Source organism: Clinocottus analis, unplaced genomic scaffold, assembly GCF_023055335.1.
Source record: "Clinocottus analis isolate CAN_PGR_092001 unplaced genomic scaffold, fCliAna1.0.p SCAF_1, whole genome shotgun sequence".
In the NCBI taxonomy this organism is placed as follows: domain Eukaryota; kingdom Metazoa; phylum Chordata; class Actinopteri; order Perciformes; family Cottidae; genus Clinocottus; species Clinocottus analis.
This window is the reverse complement of record NW_027175820.1, coordinates 13325702-13343816: the sequence shown is the minus strand read 5'-3', so window position 1 is coordinate 13343816 and position 18115 is coordinate 13325702. Positions and strand designations below refer to the sequence as shown.

General features: G+C 40.9%; 1 protein-coding gene across 2 annotated transcripts in view; it reads right to left on the bottom strand.

Moving 5' to 3' along the window:
• Nucleotides 1–1810: 1810 nt before the first annotated feature.
• The window catches only part of furina (furin (paired basic amino acid cleaving enzyme) a), a 72589-nt gene continuing 56284 nt past the window's right edge, over nt 1811–18115 (bottom strand). For both annotated transcript variants that reach the window (XM_068579510.1, XM_068579427.1), the window contains exons 9-16: nt 17005–17217; nt 14388–14488; nt 13554–13657; nt 13195–13312; nt 10123–10302; nt 9905–10029; nt 8173–8295; nt 1811–6725 (exon numbers count right to left, since the gene is read on the bottom strand). In XM_068579510.1, the coding sequence (XP_068435611.1) occupies nt 6136–6725; nt 8173–8295; nt 9905–10029; nt 10123–10302; nt 13195–13312; nt 13554–13657; nt 14388–14488; nt 17005–17217 (1554 nt within the window). In that variant the 3' untranslated portion in view covers nt 1811–6135. The remainder of the gene's footprint in view (nt 6726–8172; nt 8296–9904; nt 10030–10122; nt 10303–13194; nt 13313–13553; nt 13658–14387; nt 14489–17004; nt 17218–18115) is intronic.

The window sequence follows — 18115 nt, the reverse complement described above, 5'->3', positions numbered from 1 at the left end:
TAAGTACAACAGTAAAACTATCTGTGCAACAGTAAGTTCATTACAGTGATTCCAGCTCACAGGAAATTTACTGTTCATGATTGAAGTGTATCCTGCTGTGAAACAGTCAAGTCTGGAATACAAAACTTACTTAAAACAAGTACTTACTTTTAAATAATCAGAGTAATTCTTTCACAATTTCATATTTATATTTATTACAATCAAAGTGATTTTGATGTGTTATGTTATAAATGTCCACATGAACAACTGGTGGCCTGAAAGCCTGATGAGGACAGGTACAGGTTTACAAAATGGGGAGTAAAATAATAAAAGTACATTGCTTCATGATCTTTAACTTGAGCGACAACCAGTGTGTTGAAACCTTCTCTGGCTGTTATTTCTTTAGAAAAACAGCATATTGCTTTTAGATCAACGCAGACTGTAAAAACTACTGATGGTGTTTGTTGCATAAAATAAATTAAAACTTCTAATTTCCTTTTACCACGGCGTGACTTGGTCTCACTTCAATACTTGTATTTACGACTTGTTTGGTGATGGAGGCAACCTCTCTGCTGTAACCTCATTGGTTTAATTACACTAGGCATACATCATCAAATACACTCATTATACAAAATGGGAAGAAGACGGGACAGAAATACACTTTACAAGGCAGAGCAGCTCAGTCCGGTTTTACAGACTGCAGAGGAAACTTCTGCTTTTATTGTTCGCAGTATCTACAAAGAGTTGCAAGACACAACCGTGTTGAAGCAACAGTACTGAACGTTGTCTATTCCCACGGCTATAGCTTAGTAAACGTTGAAGAACATCATTTTACATGACTAAAGTTCTCGGGGTGCGAAGCAATAGCCTACATTTAGACACATACTGTATTTGAATACAATTTTCAAAGTATGCTATGTATATTTATTTCCATTTTTTGCTAATTTCTTCTTCTACTCTTGAGTGCATCAGAGAAACTCTCTCCACGTCAAAAATTCACCTGATGGACTTTAAATGTCAAATAGAGGAAAAAATACAAATATTTCCCCTCGGAAATGTAGTGAAGTATGTAAGGAAGCCTCAAATCAGAGTACTCCCATGAAGTACAAGAGCCTCAATAGTATACTTACCTACTTTACACCACTGTTGTGGATCAGTAAAGTCAGTAGGATTTATTATCTGGGGATCATAAATGTAAAAAACAAATGTCATTTCAATCCATCTAATAGTTGTTAAGACATTTCAGTTCGTACCAAAGCGGTGGGCCGTCAGACAGATTGCAGTCTCTCGAGCCGTGCAGCTGCAGCGACTGCAGCGGCTGCAGCGACTGCAGCGGCTGCAGCGACTGCAGCGGCTGCAGCGACTGCAGCGGCTGCAGCGACTGCAGCGGCTGCAGCGGCTATTGGTCCTTCTTGTCATGTTCCACCATCTTAATTGTCACATTTTCTTACACTGTGTAACATTTATGTTGATTAATTGGCAGCAATGGAATATAATATTCATAATCTTGTCTTCTTAAGTGTATAATCGACTGAAATTAAGAATAATAGTGTTTTTATTTGTTTAAGCTATTAAGCCAACAGTATAATACTGTTTACACAGTGATGCATCAGCAGAACAGTCTAATGATGTAAAATTGAGTAATAAATCAGTCGCAAGGGTCAATTATGTGCAAAATAGGCACCTCTACTTTTGTGGCTTACTTTTTTGCTGAGTAATTTTACATTGTTGTTTTGGTTCTTGTTCTTGAGTAAGTGACCCGAGCACCACTGTACATACACACCAACCAAGTCATATTTTCTATTAGAGCATTTAAGTAAAGAAAAACACATTCAAATTTGCATAGATCTTTATTTTTTTTTAGTAGAATCTATAATTGACATCAATTAAATAAAAGGAGAAAAACAAGAGTATCTTTAAATTACAAGAAAATTACACTGCACCATTCATATAGTACAAAAATAGGCCTTATTTTAGAGTTATGTCCCATGTAAGAGAGTCATTCTTGTACATTATTCATAGGTCACAAATCTGTAAGGTACTGTGTGCAGCCAGGAACCTCAAGAAGAGGCAGGAGGAGGTCAACAGAGTCGTCTGAGGCTGCTCCACTAAACAATCCCCACCCCCTCACAAAGTGTTTCATATATTCCTAAACAAGCATTTGCACACGCGGACACACGCAGATCTGATTCAGCCCTTAAGTTAATGGAGATGGGATACATTCTACCTCCTCCCTTCACAGCTGTTGAACATACAGGGTGTCACCGCAGATTTATTTTTTTAAAAAAAAGGAAAAAAAAAAGAAAAGCTGAGATGACAGAATGATGTCAACAAAGCACTTTGAACGCGAGTGGAAGGGTCAACGGACTGCGACAACCTGAAAGCAACACGTCGCAACACTGAACAGACAGCATTCAAATTATTGTCTTTGGTTAGGCCAAAGATATTGCTCCTATTAAATCCATCCGACTTCATATTGATCACTTTCGACTACATCCTAAGGCAGGACTGAAGCAACATCGAGCTCCACATGAAATAAATCAGCTGTACAAAGAAAAAAAGCCTCCATCACTTCCATGAGCGAGTCTTTTCTTTATCGCCAGAGGAGACAATTTGCAATGCGAAGATATTTTCTATAACATTTCTGTTACTTTCAACATTAAAAGGCTTCCCACTTTAGTGCCGGTGAAGTGGCAGCCTTATGATGATGAGCTGCTTGCTGGCACAATTCTTTTCTTTTTTTTTTAGTGTTTTACTCTTTTCACTCTCTTGCAGTGAAAGGAGTGAGCTGGCTGCTAATGGTGTTCAGCAGCTCCCCGAGCTTTTGAAGCACAAGCTTCTTAATGCCGTCCGCATTCAGGATTTTCTTAAAAGTTGAACACTTCAATGCTCAAAAATCTGGGTTCATCAGTTTAAAGTTTTCTCAGTTTTCTCAGTTACAAGATCAAGATGAATTAATCATTTTGTGTGTGCAACTCAAGGGGCCACAGTAACTTGTCTGAACACCCCCAAAATGATGCCCTTCAGGGGAAACTTTATTCTTTCTGGAAGCAATATAAATCTTTTGAAAGGGAAGATACACAATGGATAATGTTGATTAGACTGCACTTCAATACTAATTGCATTGGTAAAAGTCCCAAACTACAGTTCTTCTAAAAAATCAAACTGTTTGCATCCAGAGTTTAAGAAAATAGAGTGTGGAAGCAATGTTAGTGCTGCATTGTCCCATTATCTGTGTCTTACACACTCCACACCAAGCTAGGAAGTCAACATGATTTTGTGGCTCAAGTCTGAGGCTGTCGTTATTACATTTCTAAATTAGCATCCTCAAACTTAATCGAAGCCTAAATGGCAGTCTGCACTAATGTACGTGACACAAGAAGCACAGGCTCATTATTCTGCAGCCACATTACCTTTGTTCCTTTTTAGGGCACTTTCTCTCACTCCACGTTCTCGGGTTGGTTTCCAATCCCGTTTAGTGCTTCCTGGCGAAAACTGCAGCGATAAGCCAAATGTGCTTCACCTGCACTAGCCATCTGAGATGAATTAAGCTTCCTGGCTCAGTGCTTTGTTTGAGAGCATACATACCAATCTTCTCCACCTTTTTGATGAGCATTTTGGATGGTATTGGTTTGGAAACTTTATTCTCGTATCGTTTTTTTCTTCTTCTTCCTCTCTCTGAACAAGCTTTTGCAATTCAAATCACATTCAGCTCTGAATATGTATGAATAATACCCTCAGAGAAAGCTTTTGCAACCAAAGTGGTCAAATTAAAATTGATTAGTTGTGTGTGCGAGTGCACCTTCTTGCCCTCAAAACAAGGAAATGATTTGATTGTCAGTGACATAAATTTTGAACAACAAGGTCTTCACCCCTGATGAAGCCACCGGGTAAACACACCCCTAACAGATTCCTGTTGATTTAACACGTAAACGCTCGCCCACGAGGTCTTTAAACGTCCTTCTACCCATTCTGTTTTCAAGAACAGGTTTTTAAAGACAAGGTGGGGCTGCACATGGATGCAGGTCCTAAAGGCTATTGCATTTTGAGAGCAATAGGAGTTTCAGCGGTTTACACAGCAGGTTTACAGTTTCTGAATCACAATTGCTCATTTATCTTCTTCAACATTAATTTGACGAACATATCCTCCTAAATCTTTCCGACAAGCGTCTTCATATGTGACCTATCTATAGTTTGACCTCTATAATCATTTAACGGCTCCTGTAGTGGTGTATGAAGCCTTGCCGAATGATATGAGAGGTAGATAAATAAAAACAAAAAGGATGAGCAGCTGCAGTTTTGTACGCATGTCATTACCATGACAACCTCACTGTGCCAGTGCCACTGTTTTTTTTTTTACTGGAAATGAAAAGAAAAAGGAAAAGAAAAAACTCACTATTTCCACATGGTAGAATTGATGCAAAATGGCTACACTAGGTTATATCATGATAATTTTAGATGATAACCAGCCCAGAAAAAGAATCATTTTGACACAATCTTCCCTGAAGGTATGATTAAAACCTCTCAGAATAAATAATTGCTGCAGTATCATTCAGAATATAATTAATTGGCAAGTATGAAGAGATAATCTGAAATTCAGATTAGATGAAGACTGGAGGGCAAGAGCAGAGACACAGATGAGAAGTTTCCACGTAGGATTTCTAAACAGAGGAGAGCAGACAATGAAGCCAAGAAGGAAAGGAAACCGCCGCTTCAGAGGGCAGCGAGACATTTTTCATAATTAGCAAACTAACTCTCACACATTAACAAAGTTTCAGTTATTATGAGATGGTGTGTGTAATGTATGTTTGTAGTGCTAATGTGCTCTGACAAAGGGAAAGCCTTGATGTATTGTTAACTGCGTCTGCTCTGTCAAGGAATCAATCACAGGTAACTCAACACCTGCCAGCTCCTGTGCTCAACAGTCCCATATTGTTCTGGGTCCCATCGGCACGCAGGCTGCTCCTCTCGCTGCCTCGGGATGAGAGCACATCAAACACAGACATTAAATGTCCCTGGAAGGGACTTTTGCCTCAGGGTTGAGTGTATGTGGTTTTTGTTTCTTCTTTTCATTCATCTTACTTTTTTGATACCCTTCCCTGTGTCTCTGGTGGGGAGGAGATGAGCGCAGAAGAATTTAAAGTTTCCAAAGTGGGATGAATTAAGTCCATCTTGAATCCCAATAGTCTGGAAGAAGCTTTGTTAGTTGTGTGACTCAGTTTGTTCTGCCAGAGCGGAGAGAGATGTTTCCAAACTGCGTGTACAGAGAGAGAACTAAAGCCCTCTTCACACCTAGAACAATAACTATGCAGATACAAAAAAAAAGACAAAACATTGTCTGATCATAAAGAGGAGGAAGCAGAGCGGCCGTGTTGTTTATCTGACGTGTAACACGTGATCATAAACTATTAAAGTCAGAACATTTCCTTAACCACTATTAGACTTTTGATTCGTGCATGTTTTAAATGCCCTGTGCATTGCTACAGATAAGTGGTGCTTTTATGAACAGATTTTGGACATTGACATCACTAAACAACACTTCAGAGAAAATCAATGTTTACAAATCTGATTTCCAGCCTGGTAATACAATGTTTTATTATCACTTTTAAGTTAAAGTACTAAATGTGACAGGACCAGCTTCAGCTTCTCTAAAAAAAAAAAAAAAAGAAAAAAAAAAAGAAGGGCAATACACTGCGCATCAGATTTACACGCTCGCATTCACACAGACGCATACACACATCTCTACTCCTTACATCCAACAATCTCGTCTGGCTACTGCACGCAGACTGATGAATAGAGAGAAACAAAAGAAAAAAGCAAATAATAATCTGTTCTTTACTGGAACAAAAAGGTTCTGGGGGGGGGGGGGAAATGGACTCAGCACAGACAGACACTGTTAGTTATCAAGAGCAAGAGGAGGGAGAGAGACAGTTTCAGAGAGAGAAGCGCCCAGGTATCAACAGAGCAAAGCTCAGACCCTCCCGAGCTCTGAGAGACGGCGGCTTTGGGTCTCCCACAGCAGATCCTCAGAGGAGAACCCAGTTAGAGACGGGAAAGAGGACATGACAGGAACCCAGAAAACCACAGCTCTGATTCAGACAAATGAGGGTGAGAAGACTTTAAAAGCAGGAGAGAGGGAGGGATTTGGGGGAGGCATTAAAGAGCACTTTGTGTTTTGATAAAGGCAGTCCTCTCATTGTGGACATCAAACTCATCGTTATCAGAGTCTGTATTTACCCCATCATCCCCCCACACTGTCGGAATGCCGCGGTACGAGACCACCCTATTTCCCCCGAGGCCGCCGCCAGCCTCCAAAGAGGGCAGCTTGATGATTGCACCGGAGCGCAGCTGCAGCAGCAGGAAGGTGCCAGCAAAGGTGGCGATGATGGCCATGCAGCTGAGCACAGCGATGGTGATCGGCAGCCGGGAGCTGAGCTGGAGCTCCATCTCTGGGTTCACCTGGCCCACCATAGAGATGCGAGGGGACTCGCGCATGTACTGGTTGAGGTGCAGGCAGGTGCCAGAGATGGAGTCCAGGGAGCTGTGAGGCGGGCAGGACAGACAGGCCCGAGGGCTGAGGCTGCTGCAGGTCAGGCAGGGCGGTGGACAGGGCAGGCAGGCTGGGACGGAGGCTGGTGGTATAAAGTTTCCTACGGTGTAGTTGAGGGGCTGGGAGCCCACTGAGAAGCCTGCAGGACATTCTTTCACACAGCCCTGCTGAAAGAGGTAGTAGCCGGAGTCGCACTCTGCAACACAGAGAAACACCTGCTGAGTCAGACAACCCAAAAACAGAGAAGCAGGATTCCTACCTAGACCGTCGCGGCTCAGAGGGAACACGTCGTGTCTGAAATTTCGATATTCATTCATCCAAGGATTGTCTCGGGAAATGTGAGACAAAGTTTCTGTGCAATTTTGCTTTTATGTCGCCATTTTCCCTTTTCTTAGAGCTATTTTGGCTTACTGAGAACACTGATAATGAAAGAAGATTTGCAATTTATGCTTAGGGCAGCAATTTTAAAGTCAACAAAGGCATTTCCACAGCATGCAGGCGGTCCTGATGCAGACCATTGCCTGTAATGGCATTTAACAGACTGAGTGCTGGGGGCAATAGAACTGAAAACAGGAGTAAGAGACAACAGAAGGAATAACGTGATATACTTGTAAAATGTAGTTATGAACCCCAAAATCAGATAGCAGTGTTGACTTCATGTCAATCCTATGATAATAAAATGTATGATAATTCAACTCCGTCAGCCTGTAATGACTGCATATAATCGATTCAGCTGGCATTTAGATTCCTCTGACAGCCTGTAGGGGTCAGACTGTCACCGTTCAGACAATATTTAGGTGGACATACACAGTAGTATGAAACCTTGTCTATTAGGTAGGAGACAGTCACATGGGCACCATTTAATTTAAATGAGGTTATTAAAAAGGACCTGCAGTACAGTACAATTTCATCGCATCACAAATCAATCTCTGAAACCAGGGGCCACCGGTCCGACGATGGATAAGCCTCCAGGGTAAAGGGGCTTAATTCTGGAGTTGCGGCGTGGTCAGTGGACCAACGCTTCCTTGTTTGTGTGCTGCTCATTGCTTACAATCCGATATGTAACACACAAGGCTGGAGTTTGATTTGAGATGTACGGCCAGATTGTGTCACACATGTAGCCAGATTACAAGCTAATTTTAAACCAATAATAACTATAGTCAAGCGATAGCAGGTGGGTTACCAGATTGCATTTCGGCCAAGATGTTCTGCCTATTTTGCTCTCCACACGGATCGTTTACCTGCTTTCAACCAAAGCCTGTTTGAACGTGATTGTAATACGAGTAATATTGACCAAACAAAACCGGCCCGAAAATCAGATTCATAAAATCTTGTCTCGATGCCCACAGATTTTACATGTGAATGCATAATCTGTTTATAGAGAATTATGGGAAGTTAGATATTTATTTGTTTCCAGGAAAAGTTTGAATGAGATAATTGTTTGCCCATAGTTAAGAAAGAAGCATGCAATGCAAACAGACAGCTGAGCTCACGTGGGTTAATATTTTATCCTGATCACCTCACATGCTACTTCACATGTCACATCTCAGTATGACTCAACATTAAATTACACTAACCCCCGTCAGCTGTTGTGACAGTGACTTCCTGTGAGGAACAAACTGTGGACAAGATGCTAGTCTTACCGATGCATATCTGCCTCAGGTCCAAGGTCTTACAGTTGCCATTGTCCGGCTGAGCTTCATCAGAGGAGCTGGAAGACGCTGAGCCGGTGCCATGCAGCACCAGGATGAACTGGGTCAAAGTGCCTGAGTGGAGACATAGAGGAGATTAAAACAACAACAAAAAATTAACCAAGAGACAAAGTAGGCCTGTCCAAAAACAGACTCAGGCAATCCTAAGGGTAAAATTTGTAAATGTATTCTCTTCTCATTGTAGAGTAAACTCTTGGATTTTCTGCATAAATGACTCCTTGGAATGAGCTATCATTTAAAGACAGCATGGTTTCACTCTGTGCCTAATATGAGGGTTATGAAAAGGCATCTCTGAAGAATCGTTCAAGTGTGGAGACTTGTGAGAGGTTCCACTTTAGCAAATCTTTTCTTGCTGAGGAGGAAGGTGTGAGGCGTTTATAAAGCTTTAAAAGTCAAATCTAGATTGTTTTTTTTTAGTTTTCTTGGCTTCTGAAAAATGTGTTGTGGGTGGATGATAGATGCAGACGGTTGTTGGAGGATTCAAGCACAAACAAAAAGGATGAAATATTCGCTACTGCTTTATCACATTCTCTGCTATAAGAAAACTGGTTACTGCAGAGGTTTTCAGAGTCAGCTTCACAGCTCCTATAAAAACAACACAAGTCACTTTGGATGCAGGAGCCACTTGATGTCTTATCTCCTGGCACTGAGCTCTTGACTCAACAGATCAATGTTCATGTGAAGTCATTCCATGTTGTCCTGGTGGCCTCCAGGTTTAGACGCATACCGTAAGTGACCACGATGAACCAGGTTTAATCCCTAACCTCTACGGTCACCAAATGCCAAAAAAGAAAACATATATACACTCACACTGTATATATTTATATTGAGTCACTCTAAAATACTGCTGCAATAATTATTTCTTAAAGCAACTTTATTGTTAACACTTTAAAAAATTGAGTACTGGGGAATACTCTGCAGTACAATTCAAGTAAGGATGATCCAGTGTCCCCTATTCGAAAGGAGATAATATAGGAAGCATTGAGGCACATTCCTTAGCACTTAGGAAAGGGACCGGCTCTCTCAGACCTCCCACTTGGAAATGTATAGGTCATTTCACTCAGTTGGGAACCTTTCTAACGGGCCATTTGACCGCAGCCCAGTTTGTAATAAAAACAATACAAGAGCCTTTATCAGTGGACCAATGTGTTACCTTATGCGGCACCAGATAAATTAATAAAAGAATTAGGAGAATTTAATGCAAATCAATGTATTTTAAGTCATCCTATCCAAGTAATAATCTAGTCAATTGACTAAAAATCTTTTTTTTTCTTCGTTTGGTTCGAGCTTCTTAAATGCGAGCATTTACTGCTTTTATTAAAAAAAGAAGAAGTTCTAGTACTCATGCGTGTGTATGTCGTAAATGAGCGAAAGAGACCATCAGTGAGAAATCAGGTCCAAATACAATCCCTCGTGAAATCAGACCGAATTCGTTACGGCAGATTCACCAGAAACTTCTTCCGCTCAGACTCCAGCATCGGCAGTAGCTTTAATCAATAATGATAAGTCATTATTTTGCATTGTTATCCCAATTTCAAATACGGCCAAAAAGACAAAAAGATAAACTGAGACAGCACTAAACTCTAGTTATGAACACACAAACGTGGAGGCAAATCCACCAAAATGTAAATTTCTTGAATCTCTCCCGACAAAGAAGCTTTACCGTAGTCACTGGCACCAGCCACGTTCTCAATCTCCAGCGTCCACGCCCCGGTGGGGTTTTCATCCCAGGAATGGGTGGTCATGAAAGCCCAGTCGTTAAAACCTTCCGATGAGTAGTCATGAGGCCTGCAGGAAAATTAGGAGTAGGCAGTGTAAACAGTTTTTGTTTACCAACTTGCACTGTTTTGTCTGTCTGTAAGTGTACCTTTGTGTTTGTACCTGGGGTGGAGAAGGGTAGAGCGCGTGCCGGCAGGACTAACGAGGTGGATCGCCAGGTTTCCCCTGCGGTTGTAGGACAGAGTGAGCCGGGCCTGAACGTGCTCTAATGATGTCACGTGACTGTCTGTCCCGATGCAGGCGTTCACACTCATGTTGATCGACAGATGGCTGCCAATGTTCCTGTCAAACATGAGAAAGGGCGTATAGAAAAGACACATGAAGACAGCGGTAGACGTTAGTTGTGGGTTCTGTGCTGCTAAAATCATCACTGGCCAGTCCTGAGCTGGGAATAATCTACACTCCAGATGACTGCGAGTCTTACACTGGTCTCCGGGCCAGTGTGAAAGTCTGCAAAGGGTGAAGAGTTAGTGGCCTTGAACAGGATTAGTGTCTCACAACGTGTAGCATTAATGTCCTCTGTGGAAGTGAAGCGCCCACCTCTTTTTACTTCCACGTTTTGGAGATTACACGCATCCACAACAATTCTGAGGGGGAGGAGGAGGAGAAGGAGTGGGAGGAGGAGGACTACGGGTTTTAGTGACTGAAGTGATCATGAAACTGTCACGTCCCTTCAGGTTCAGTGTGATACATTTTTCATGATTCATTATTGGACTACATAAACGCCTTTGACCTTTGCAACAGCCTCACATGGGAAACGTCCAAAAGGTTAATTGACAGCACTTTTCTACAGTAGATGCCTACAACGTCATACAGTGAATGTCCACATAAGTATTGTTATGCAAATTGGAAGCAGTGCAGCACTTCAACATTTGCATGTTCGGTCATGTATTTTGTGGTGTTTCTTGGTAGTCGAAACAAACAAAAACATGAGAAGGACATGGAAATATATACAAATGGCTGCTGACGCTGATTCATCATTGTCATTTGACCACTGAGGCACACTGTGATTTAAGGTCTGGGAGAAGCTACATTTGTGGTGTTGTTGTCGAGCATCCGATCAAGAAAGAAAGGCGACGAGTTTGGCTCTTTTTGGCGTTAACATCAGTGATGGTCGTAAACATTATGGAGGAAATTTTAAAGCTGCCTGGAGAATAACACAAGATGTCTCTGTTCAGTCTCATCAACATGGAACAAGCCAAAATATTAACATTTCACAGTTGTCTACTGCTGGAATATTCTTTCTCACAGCAGACCTGGTCCAATGCAACATTTTCTTCCTATGCCATACTTATCACATATTGGAAACATTTTCTGAATTGATATTTAAATGTAATCTGTTTAGAGCAATAATCCTGGAGACATGATTAAAAAGCTTTTCAGGACCACCCAAAATATATTCTGAGAGGCAGCCAAATCTGAGGAACTGCCATGCATTTGATGGTTTCTAGATCATAAATCACTTTAAAAAAATATTTGTCAGAGCTCTCAATTCTCGTAATACTCCAGTTTGCAGTAATACTAAGTGTTGGTGGTAATTTGTAATTAAATTAGCTAAATCCTCGTGCAGAATAAACACACGCACATATGTACAAGCGCGCATGCACACACGTGCACGCACGTGCACGCACGTGCACGCACGTGCACGCACGTGCACGCACATGCACACGCTTCAATTAAGGCCCCCTCCATCTTTACAAATGTAAACTCAAGGTTAGGCTAACCAATACACATAAAATCAATGACCTGCAAACCTCTGCCAATCTGAAATATAGAAAGAAATCTGTACACAGAATAACACTTAACTTTCGTTATCCATTCATCATCTAAATTTTGCACAGGTAAATGGCTAAAGGAATTATGAGCATGTCATAATAGTGCAGTACTGCTGTTTTCCCTGGAAATGGGTCTTTTTCGATCAAGCTGCTCTGCTTCTATAAGATGTAATCACTGTATAGAATTGAAAAAGACCTTGAACACATACCTGCAGACTCATTTCAAGTCACTCTGGATAAGTGAGTCAGCTAAACACCTAAAATCTAAATTGAACAACGTGCCTCGACTGCTGCTCCCAGACGCTCTAACCATCTGCTCTGAGCATCTCCATAGCTGCAGTGAAAGAGAGAGAAACCTCTAACCCCGCGAGTGAAGTGACAGTGAGTGAATAATGAAGAGGAGATGTCTGTCTGTGTTTAGACTGTGACACCAGGAAAATAAGGAATGAAATGGCAAAGGAGAAATTTACAGTTAACAGCCAAAGCGACACATGAATTGACAAATTAATATTTCTCTTTTAAATGCTCCCTGTCAAGCCGACGGATCATTTCAACGGGTGCCCTGAGCTGAGCTGCAGATGAAGACACAACATAAGTCACTGCAGCAAAGCATTACAGCTCATTATGCACAATCACCTCTTCTGTTATGGACCAGTTTAATGTCGATGTCTCTTATCGCTCTCTGACGCTCAGGTTGTTATCATGCCACTCATGCCACACAGAGTTCGCGTCAAACTAATGAAAACAGCAGTGTTTTTATTCTTCTATGCTCTTTGTAATGGATATTCCAGTGATTAGGTATTGCACTTCTAAAAATTTTGACTCAGAAGAGACAGATTGCGACAGTTCCAAAAGTTCCAGAAAAGCTTCCTCCATCGCCAAAGATGACAAGCTTTATTTTTAAGTGCTAGATAGTGCTCGACATGCCAAGTAAATCTCGGTATGTAAAATCAGTGCTCCTGTAATTTAAATTAAATTTAAAAAAATCATATACTGTATGGTTAGGCTAGTACTTTTGATTTGAAATCCAAACTTCTGTCTGAATCTGCAAACATGCTTAATATTCAACCTGAAATAATCAGGGCTGTTGCAGCAGGGAGCGTTCCTGAAGTACACAGTCAATCTGACCCAGTGACTGAGCAGCTGCTCTATCTACAAGTAGGTAAAGATTTTGGCTTTGACAAATATAGACTGTGATTTTTGGGTAACAGTTAGGTTGTTAGCCGATATAAATCTGAGTGCAAGCGTAAATGCAACAGCATTAAAATAATGTTTACACCTCACTCACGTGAGGCAGCGGCGGCCTCTTCGACTAAAATTAAAACAAAATAGATTGAACTAGATTTTTCTGAAGTGATAGCGGTAAGTGTGTTTTTGTGTGCGAGTACAATGTACTAACCTTGGCTCGCTGACCATGGTGATCACACATTGCCGCTGTGGTCTCACACTGGTCCATGTTTCTGCCAGCGCTACTATTGCACTGGCATCAAGTAGACCGTATCCATACGAGTGGCTCACTGCAGAGACAAAGAGACAAAGGAGGAAACAGACACATGAAAGTTGGTCTGCTGAGATCAGCGTCTTCGCTCTGCTCCAACTGCAGACGAGTTACAGCTACATTTGAAGCTTTCACACAACCGATTCCAGGGCCTTGCATCTGTAGTTACAATTCGGTTTATTAGAATCATAAAATGCTAATGAGCCTCAAAAGGCATCCGCAAACTGCAGCTGAAGAGAACTTAGAAGGAGTCGCTGTACCTTGGCGTCCAACCCCATTGGTTCTCCAGTCGTTGGTGAGCAGGTGGGCAGGTTGAGAAGTTCGTACAACCAGATGTTGCATATCCCTCCAGGTCAGATTTTTACTGCAAGCACGGACACACACAGTCAACATGTGTTTTAACTCATTTTCCTGCCCGACGCCATGCAGGTTTGAAAAGAGAGAAAGGGGTTACAGGAGGTCACAGTTGGGTTCAACTTTAAAGTTATAATTTTTTTGCAATCGTCCCATTTTTTTTTTGCCATTAGACTAATTATTCATTTCAAGCATTGTTCCGACATTCATGTTTGTCCTTCCGTTAGTGCTACGTGACAAGAATGATTAGTCCTGTAGTTGTTAATGCACTGGAAGTCTGTCAGGCATTGGGGTTGAAAAGTAATTCATAAAAAGGGATAATCAAGCAGAATGGATGCATAAACAATTAGCACCTGCACTGAAAGCCTGATTTAGTGTTAAATCTGTCAGAAAATGAAGAACATTATTTTACAGTTTGCAATCTAACGTCTAACTACAAGCCAGAAACTGATAAGTGAGGCTTACATTAAAACTTGTTCGAATTCAAAGCTTTCATTAACTGTTTGTGCCAATGCAATTTCAGAAAATTAAGAATCTTTGTTTTAGAATAATCACAGCAGTTTGATCACGAGTTCTGTACAGTTTAAAGTTTTAACACGGTTCTTATGCACAGTATTATAATGATTTTAATAAACAAAAGGTCAGAGAAATATGCAGATGGGGAAGGTTAGAATGAGACTGCAAAGCTGAAGAGAATAGAAAGGCTTGGGGAAACTCAGGAAATTGTGATAAGCACTTACTTGGCCTCAAGGGCAAGAGCGATGATCCCAGCAGCCAGCGGGGCAGAGGCAGATGTGCCTGTGTGGGAGTCTGTGCATTTTGATTTGAGGTCTGTGGTCACCTATGGAAGATGAACATGGTAAAGCTGAAATAAACAGCTCTGACAAAAAAAAGTGGAGAAAAAAAAATGTGTAGGTTTTTTTTTTTTTTTAAAACTCTGGTCCATCTTCAGACAATATTACAAATCCTATAGTTGCGCGTCTGAATATTGAAAAATACATCCAGAAGACATTTAAATCCTGGTCACCTCGAACAGTAACTGAATGTGCCTTCCTGGCTTACTATCTCATACGCATTTGTTGGCGGTGGATACAGTCTAACAGAAAGAAGCATGAACTAAAGAGCAAAGTGTCCTCAGCACGGATCAGCACGGATCCCTGGACCAGCTGGAAAATCAAAGCAGGGAAATTGTATAACTTATGCTCAACCTCCCTCAACAATTACCAGTGAGATGTATTTGAGCAAGACTCTTTTCAGATCAACTGCTCCAGTAGAAATCTCCTTAATGACCAACAGCAGAGGGTTGTGGTTGTACTGGGCATCTGCCAGGAGTGAACTTCTGCAGCTGCATGAACACAAAGCAAGGCGTTGCAGAACCAGCATGTTTGTACTCAGCAAAAACGTTCTCGGGAAGGATAAAGGTTACAGAAAACTGCTTTACAGAGGTAAAATCCTGCAGGTCAATCTGTCACTGAAAAAAACTGATACAAAAGCAGTTGGAGTCAAAAATCTGCTTCCTGTGCTGGCCAACGCAGATCCTCTAGAAACGGATCTTTTAATAAATGCAGTACTAACTTTAATGTTCTAATTATGCATCCAGGAGCTTCCCGTGTGTCCCTTTCTTTAAATTGAGAAAGAAGGATAAAGTAAGTGAAAAACCCTAAACAGACATTAACATAGTCGCTCTTGCAGAACCCCAGAGGTCCTACTTTCTTTTTTATACTCCATTTCTTCATTCCCGGGTTCATGAGTGACAGCACAATTAATCGGGTACGGCACTGAGGCATTAAGAGACCAGCCACATGTCATGGAGATGTCATAAGCTGTCCGTCCAGTTGGCCTAGCTGCGAGACTGTGTGCTAGGAAAAGAAAGACTTTGCGTGTGTGTGATTTTGTGTTTGTGACAAGAATTTTAAGCAGCAACAGATTGCCAGACGTTTAAGCCGTTCACAATTCTAATATTTTTAATGGTCCAAGACCTAATAAATGAAGAAAGAGCAAGGAAGGACACAATGAAAGAGTCAAGATGAGGTTCAGACAGCAGGTTCAGAATAAAGCTGCATGTATGGAGCTGAAACAATGATTAAATGAATCACTAGGTCCATTTAGATAAACAGTAATCTGAAACTATTGTAATAATCAAATTCAATAAGGTTATTTATTCAAGAACAAAAAGCAGTGCATCCAGCTTTTCAAATGTGAACACTTTCTGTTTTTTGTGATATTGGATTTTAGACTTTTGGTCGGAAAAAACAAAACATAATCTGACAATTAAAAGCCCACATGCATTTCATATACAGAATGAATTTAGAAACTTTGAAAATACATTAAAATAGATAAACCATTCTTGTCATTCTCATTATCGTTGAGTTTAATATTTTATCATACACATGAAAAGCATTCATTACAATTCAACATTTGGCTTTTCTTTGATAAACTACTTTAAAGATTAACAGGTAACCTGAAGCACCTTGAAAGGAGCTATAATATGTTGGCCATATTCCCTAGTTTGTCTGCACACGCACACCACCTGGGTGCTACGACACACTGTCCTGCCGAAGGATTCACGCTAGTCCAGGGATCCACAGTGGTCGACCACTAAGAATTACAGCAATGCACTAAAGCGGTGCAATATGGCCAAAATACTTTATCCTGATACAGATCATTTTAAATCTCGACAACAATACTTATGATATAGCATGTTTTCTGGTAATTTAATAAAATCAATATTTTTTATGAAATAACCACATGGTAAAGCAAAACGGTAAAGCCTAAATGTGTTCATTCATGTGTGAATTGTATACTTGAGAAATAAAAAGTTGTTCTTGTTTTTTGGTCTGTGTCTGACTTTCCAACAAGTGCTTCTTGTTTTAGTTTGAGTCTGAGATACGTTTTTCTCATGTTGTGCCCTCTCCGTGATAGAAAAACACCTGTTTGTTTCAGCTGATTCAACGGATACGTTTGCCATAACGCAGTTTGGCTGTTATAGTTTATGACATTGCGTTATAGAAAATTCCTCAAAGACATTTTTCTATTGTTTGACGCCAATGAAAGCAGGGAGGATGAAGACTGAAAGCAAGTACATATTGATGTGAACAATGCAGGTTTCAAAATGTTTAAATTTGCTAACATAATAAGAGGAAGGAAATGAGTTCACATGTTGTTAAACATCATAAACCTCAAGTATAACGCATTTGTCACTTCAACATTTCAGCAGCTATAAAGAAGCTGTGGCTCAAGTAAACGTCACCTTGGAATAAATGTTGTTTTCTATTTTACTGCAGACATGGAAGCAGAAGTGCAGGTAATGTGAGGGACAGGAGGGGACAAGGAGAATGAGAAAAAGCCACAACTCACTATCTGTTTCTCGTTGAGGTTCCCCGAGCTGTAGGTGGTGGCGAGGGTGGAGGAGCAAGCCTCACTGTACCAAGGCACGTTGCCGTTCTGGGTGGAGCTGCTAATAGACAGGGTGTAGATGCTGTTGGTGTAGCCGTCGCAGTTACAGCTGTCCTTCTCCCTCCCTCCGTTCCCAGAAGCCCACACAAAGATGGAGCCCAAACCACTACGACCCTGGAAAATGGAAAACACATTCAGACAAAGAAAAAACAACAACATAACCACATTCATTCATGAGACCAACAAAGACCCGTTCAATCTTTAATAGAAATCCTGATTATAGAAAAGCAAATTTGTTTCTGGACTCATTTCAAAATGGTCCCATTAAAACGCCACATACATCCCAGGGGTCACTCAGTAAATTAAAAAGAGCTATACATTGCATGAAAGCAATGCAATACAAAAGGCACTATAAGACAACAGCTCATTGTGATAAATCATTCAACCTCTCAGCCTTTGAAGTGCAACAATTTTCATCTAAGAGCCGCTTTACTGTATTGACTCGAACCATCTCTCTCTGCATTGATGAAAGCCAGATACGCACCACCCACACCGCCATCTGACAGCACTGTCAGTGTGGCAATTATCTTAGTAGTCAGTGTCAGCAGTCCCAATCAGCTTTACGGCGCATGCCTTGAATTCTACTGCTCTATAACAAGAGCCAGTGTTAGCTGGATGATTGTGTTTGTACATGGAGTGCAGCCTGTGGTGTGATCTGTGTGCATATTAATCTGTTGACTTGTTCATGATATATATATATATACACTGTGCACACGCACACACACACACACCATTAAAAAAGCGGTCAACAGGACTGGTTACATGGCACTGTGGTCCCTTTTTTCTTAATATTTAGATTGCCATATTGTTTTGTTTACTGAGAAACCTTTTTTTTTTTTTTTTTAATTGCCCCCTTAAAATCTGTTTGAAAGCCTTTGATTAGAAAGTATTGCCATGTTATTGAAAGCTCCAGTAACTGTTTGGATGTCATTCAACATTATTTTAAACACCAATTCACACCTGAGCGATATAAGATGAGCTCGAAGTTTAAAAAGTGCCCTTCGAATAACAA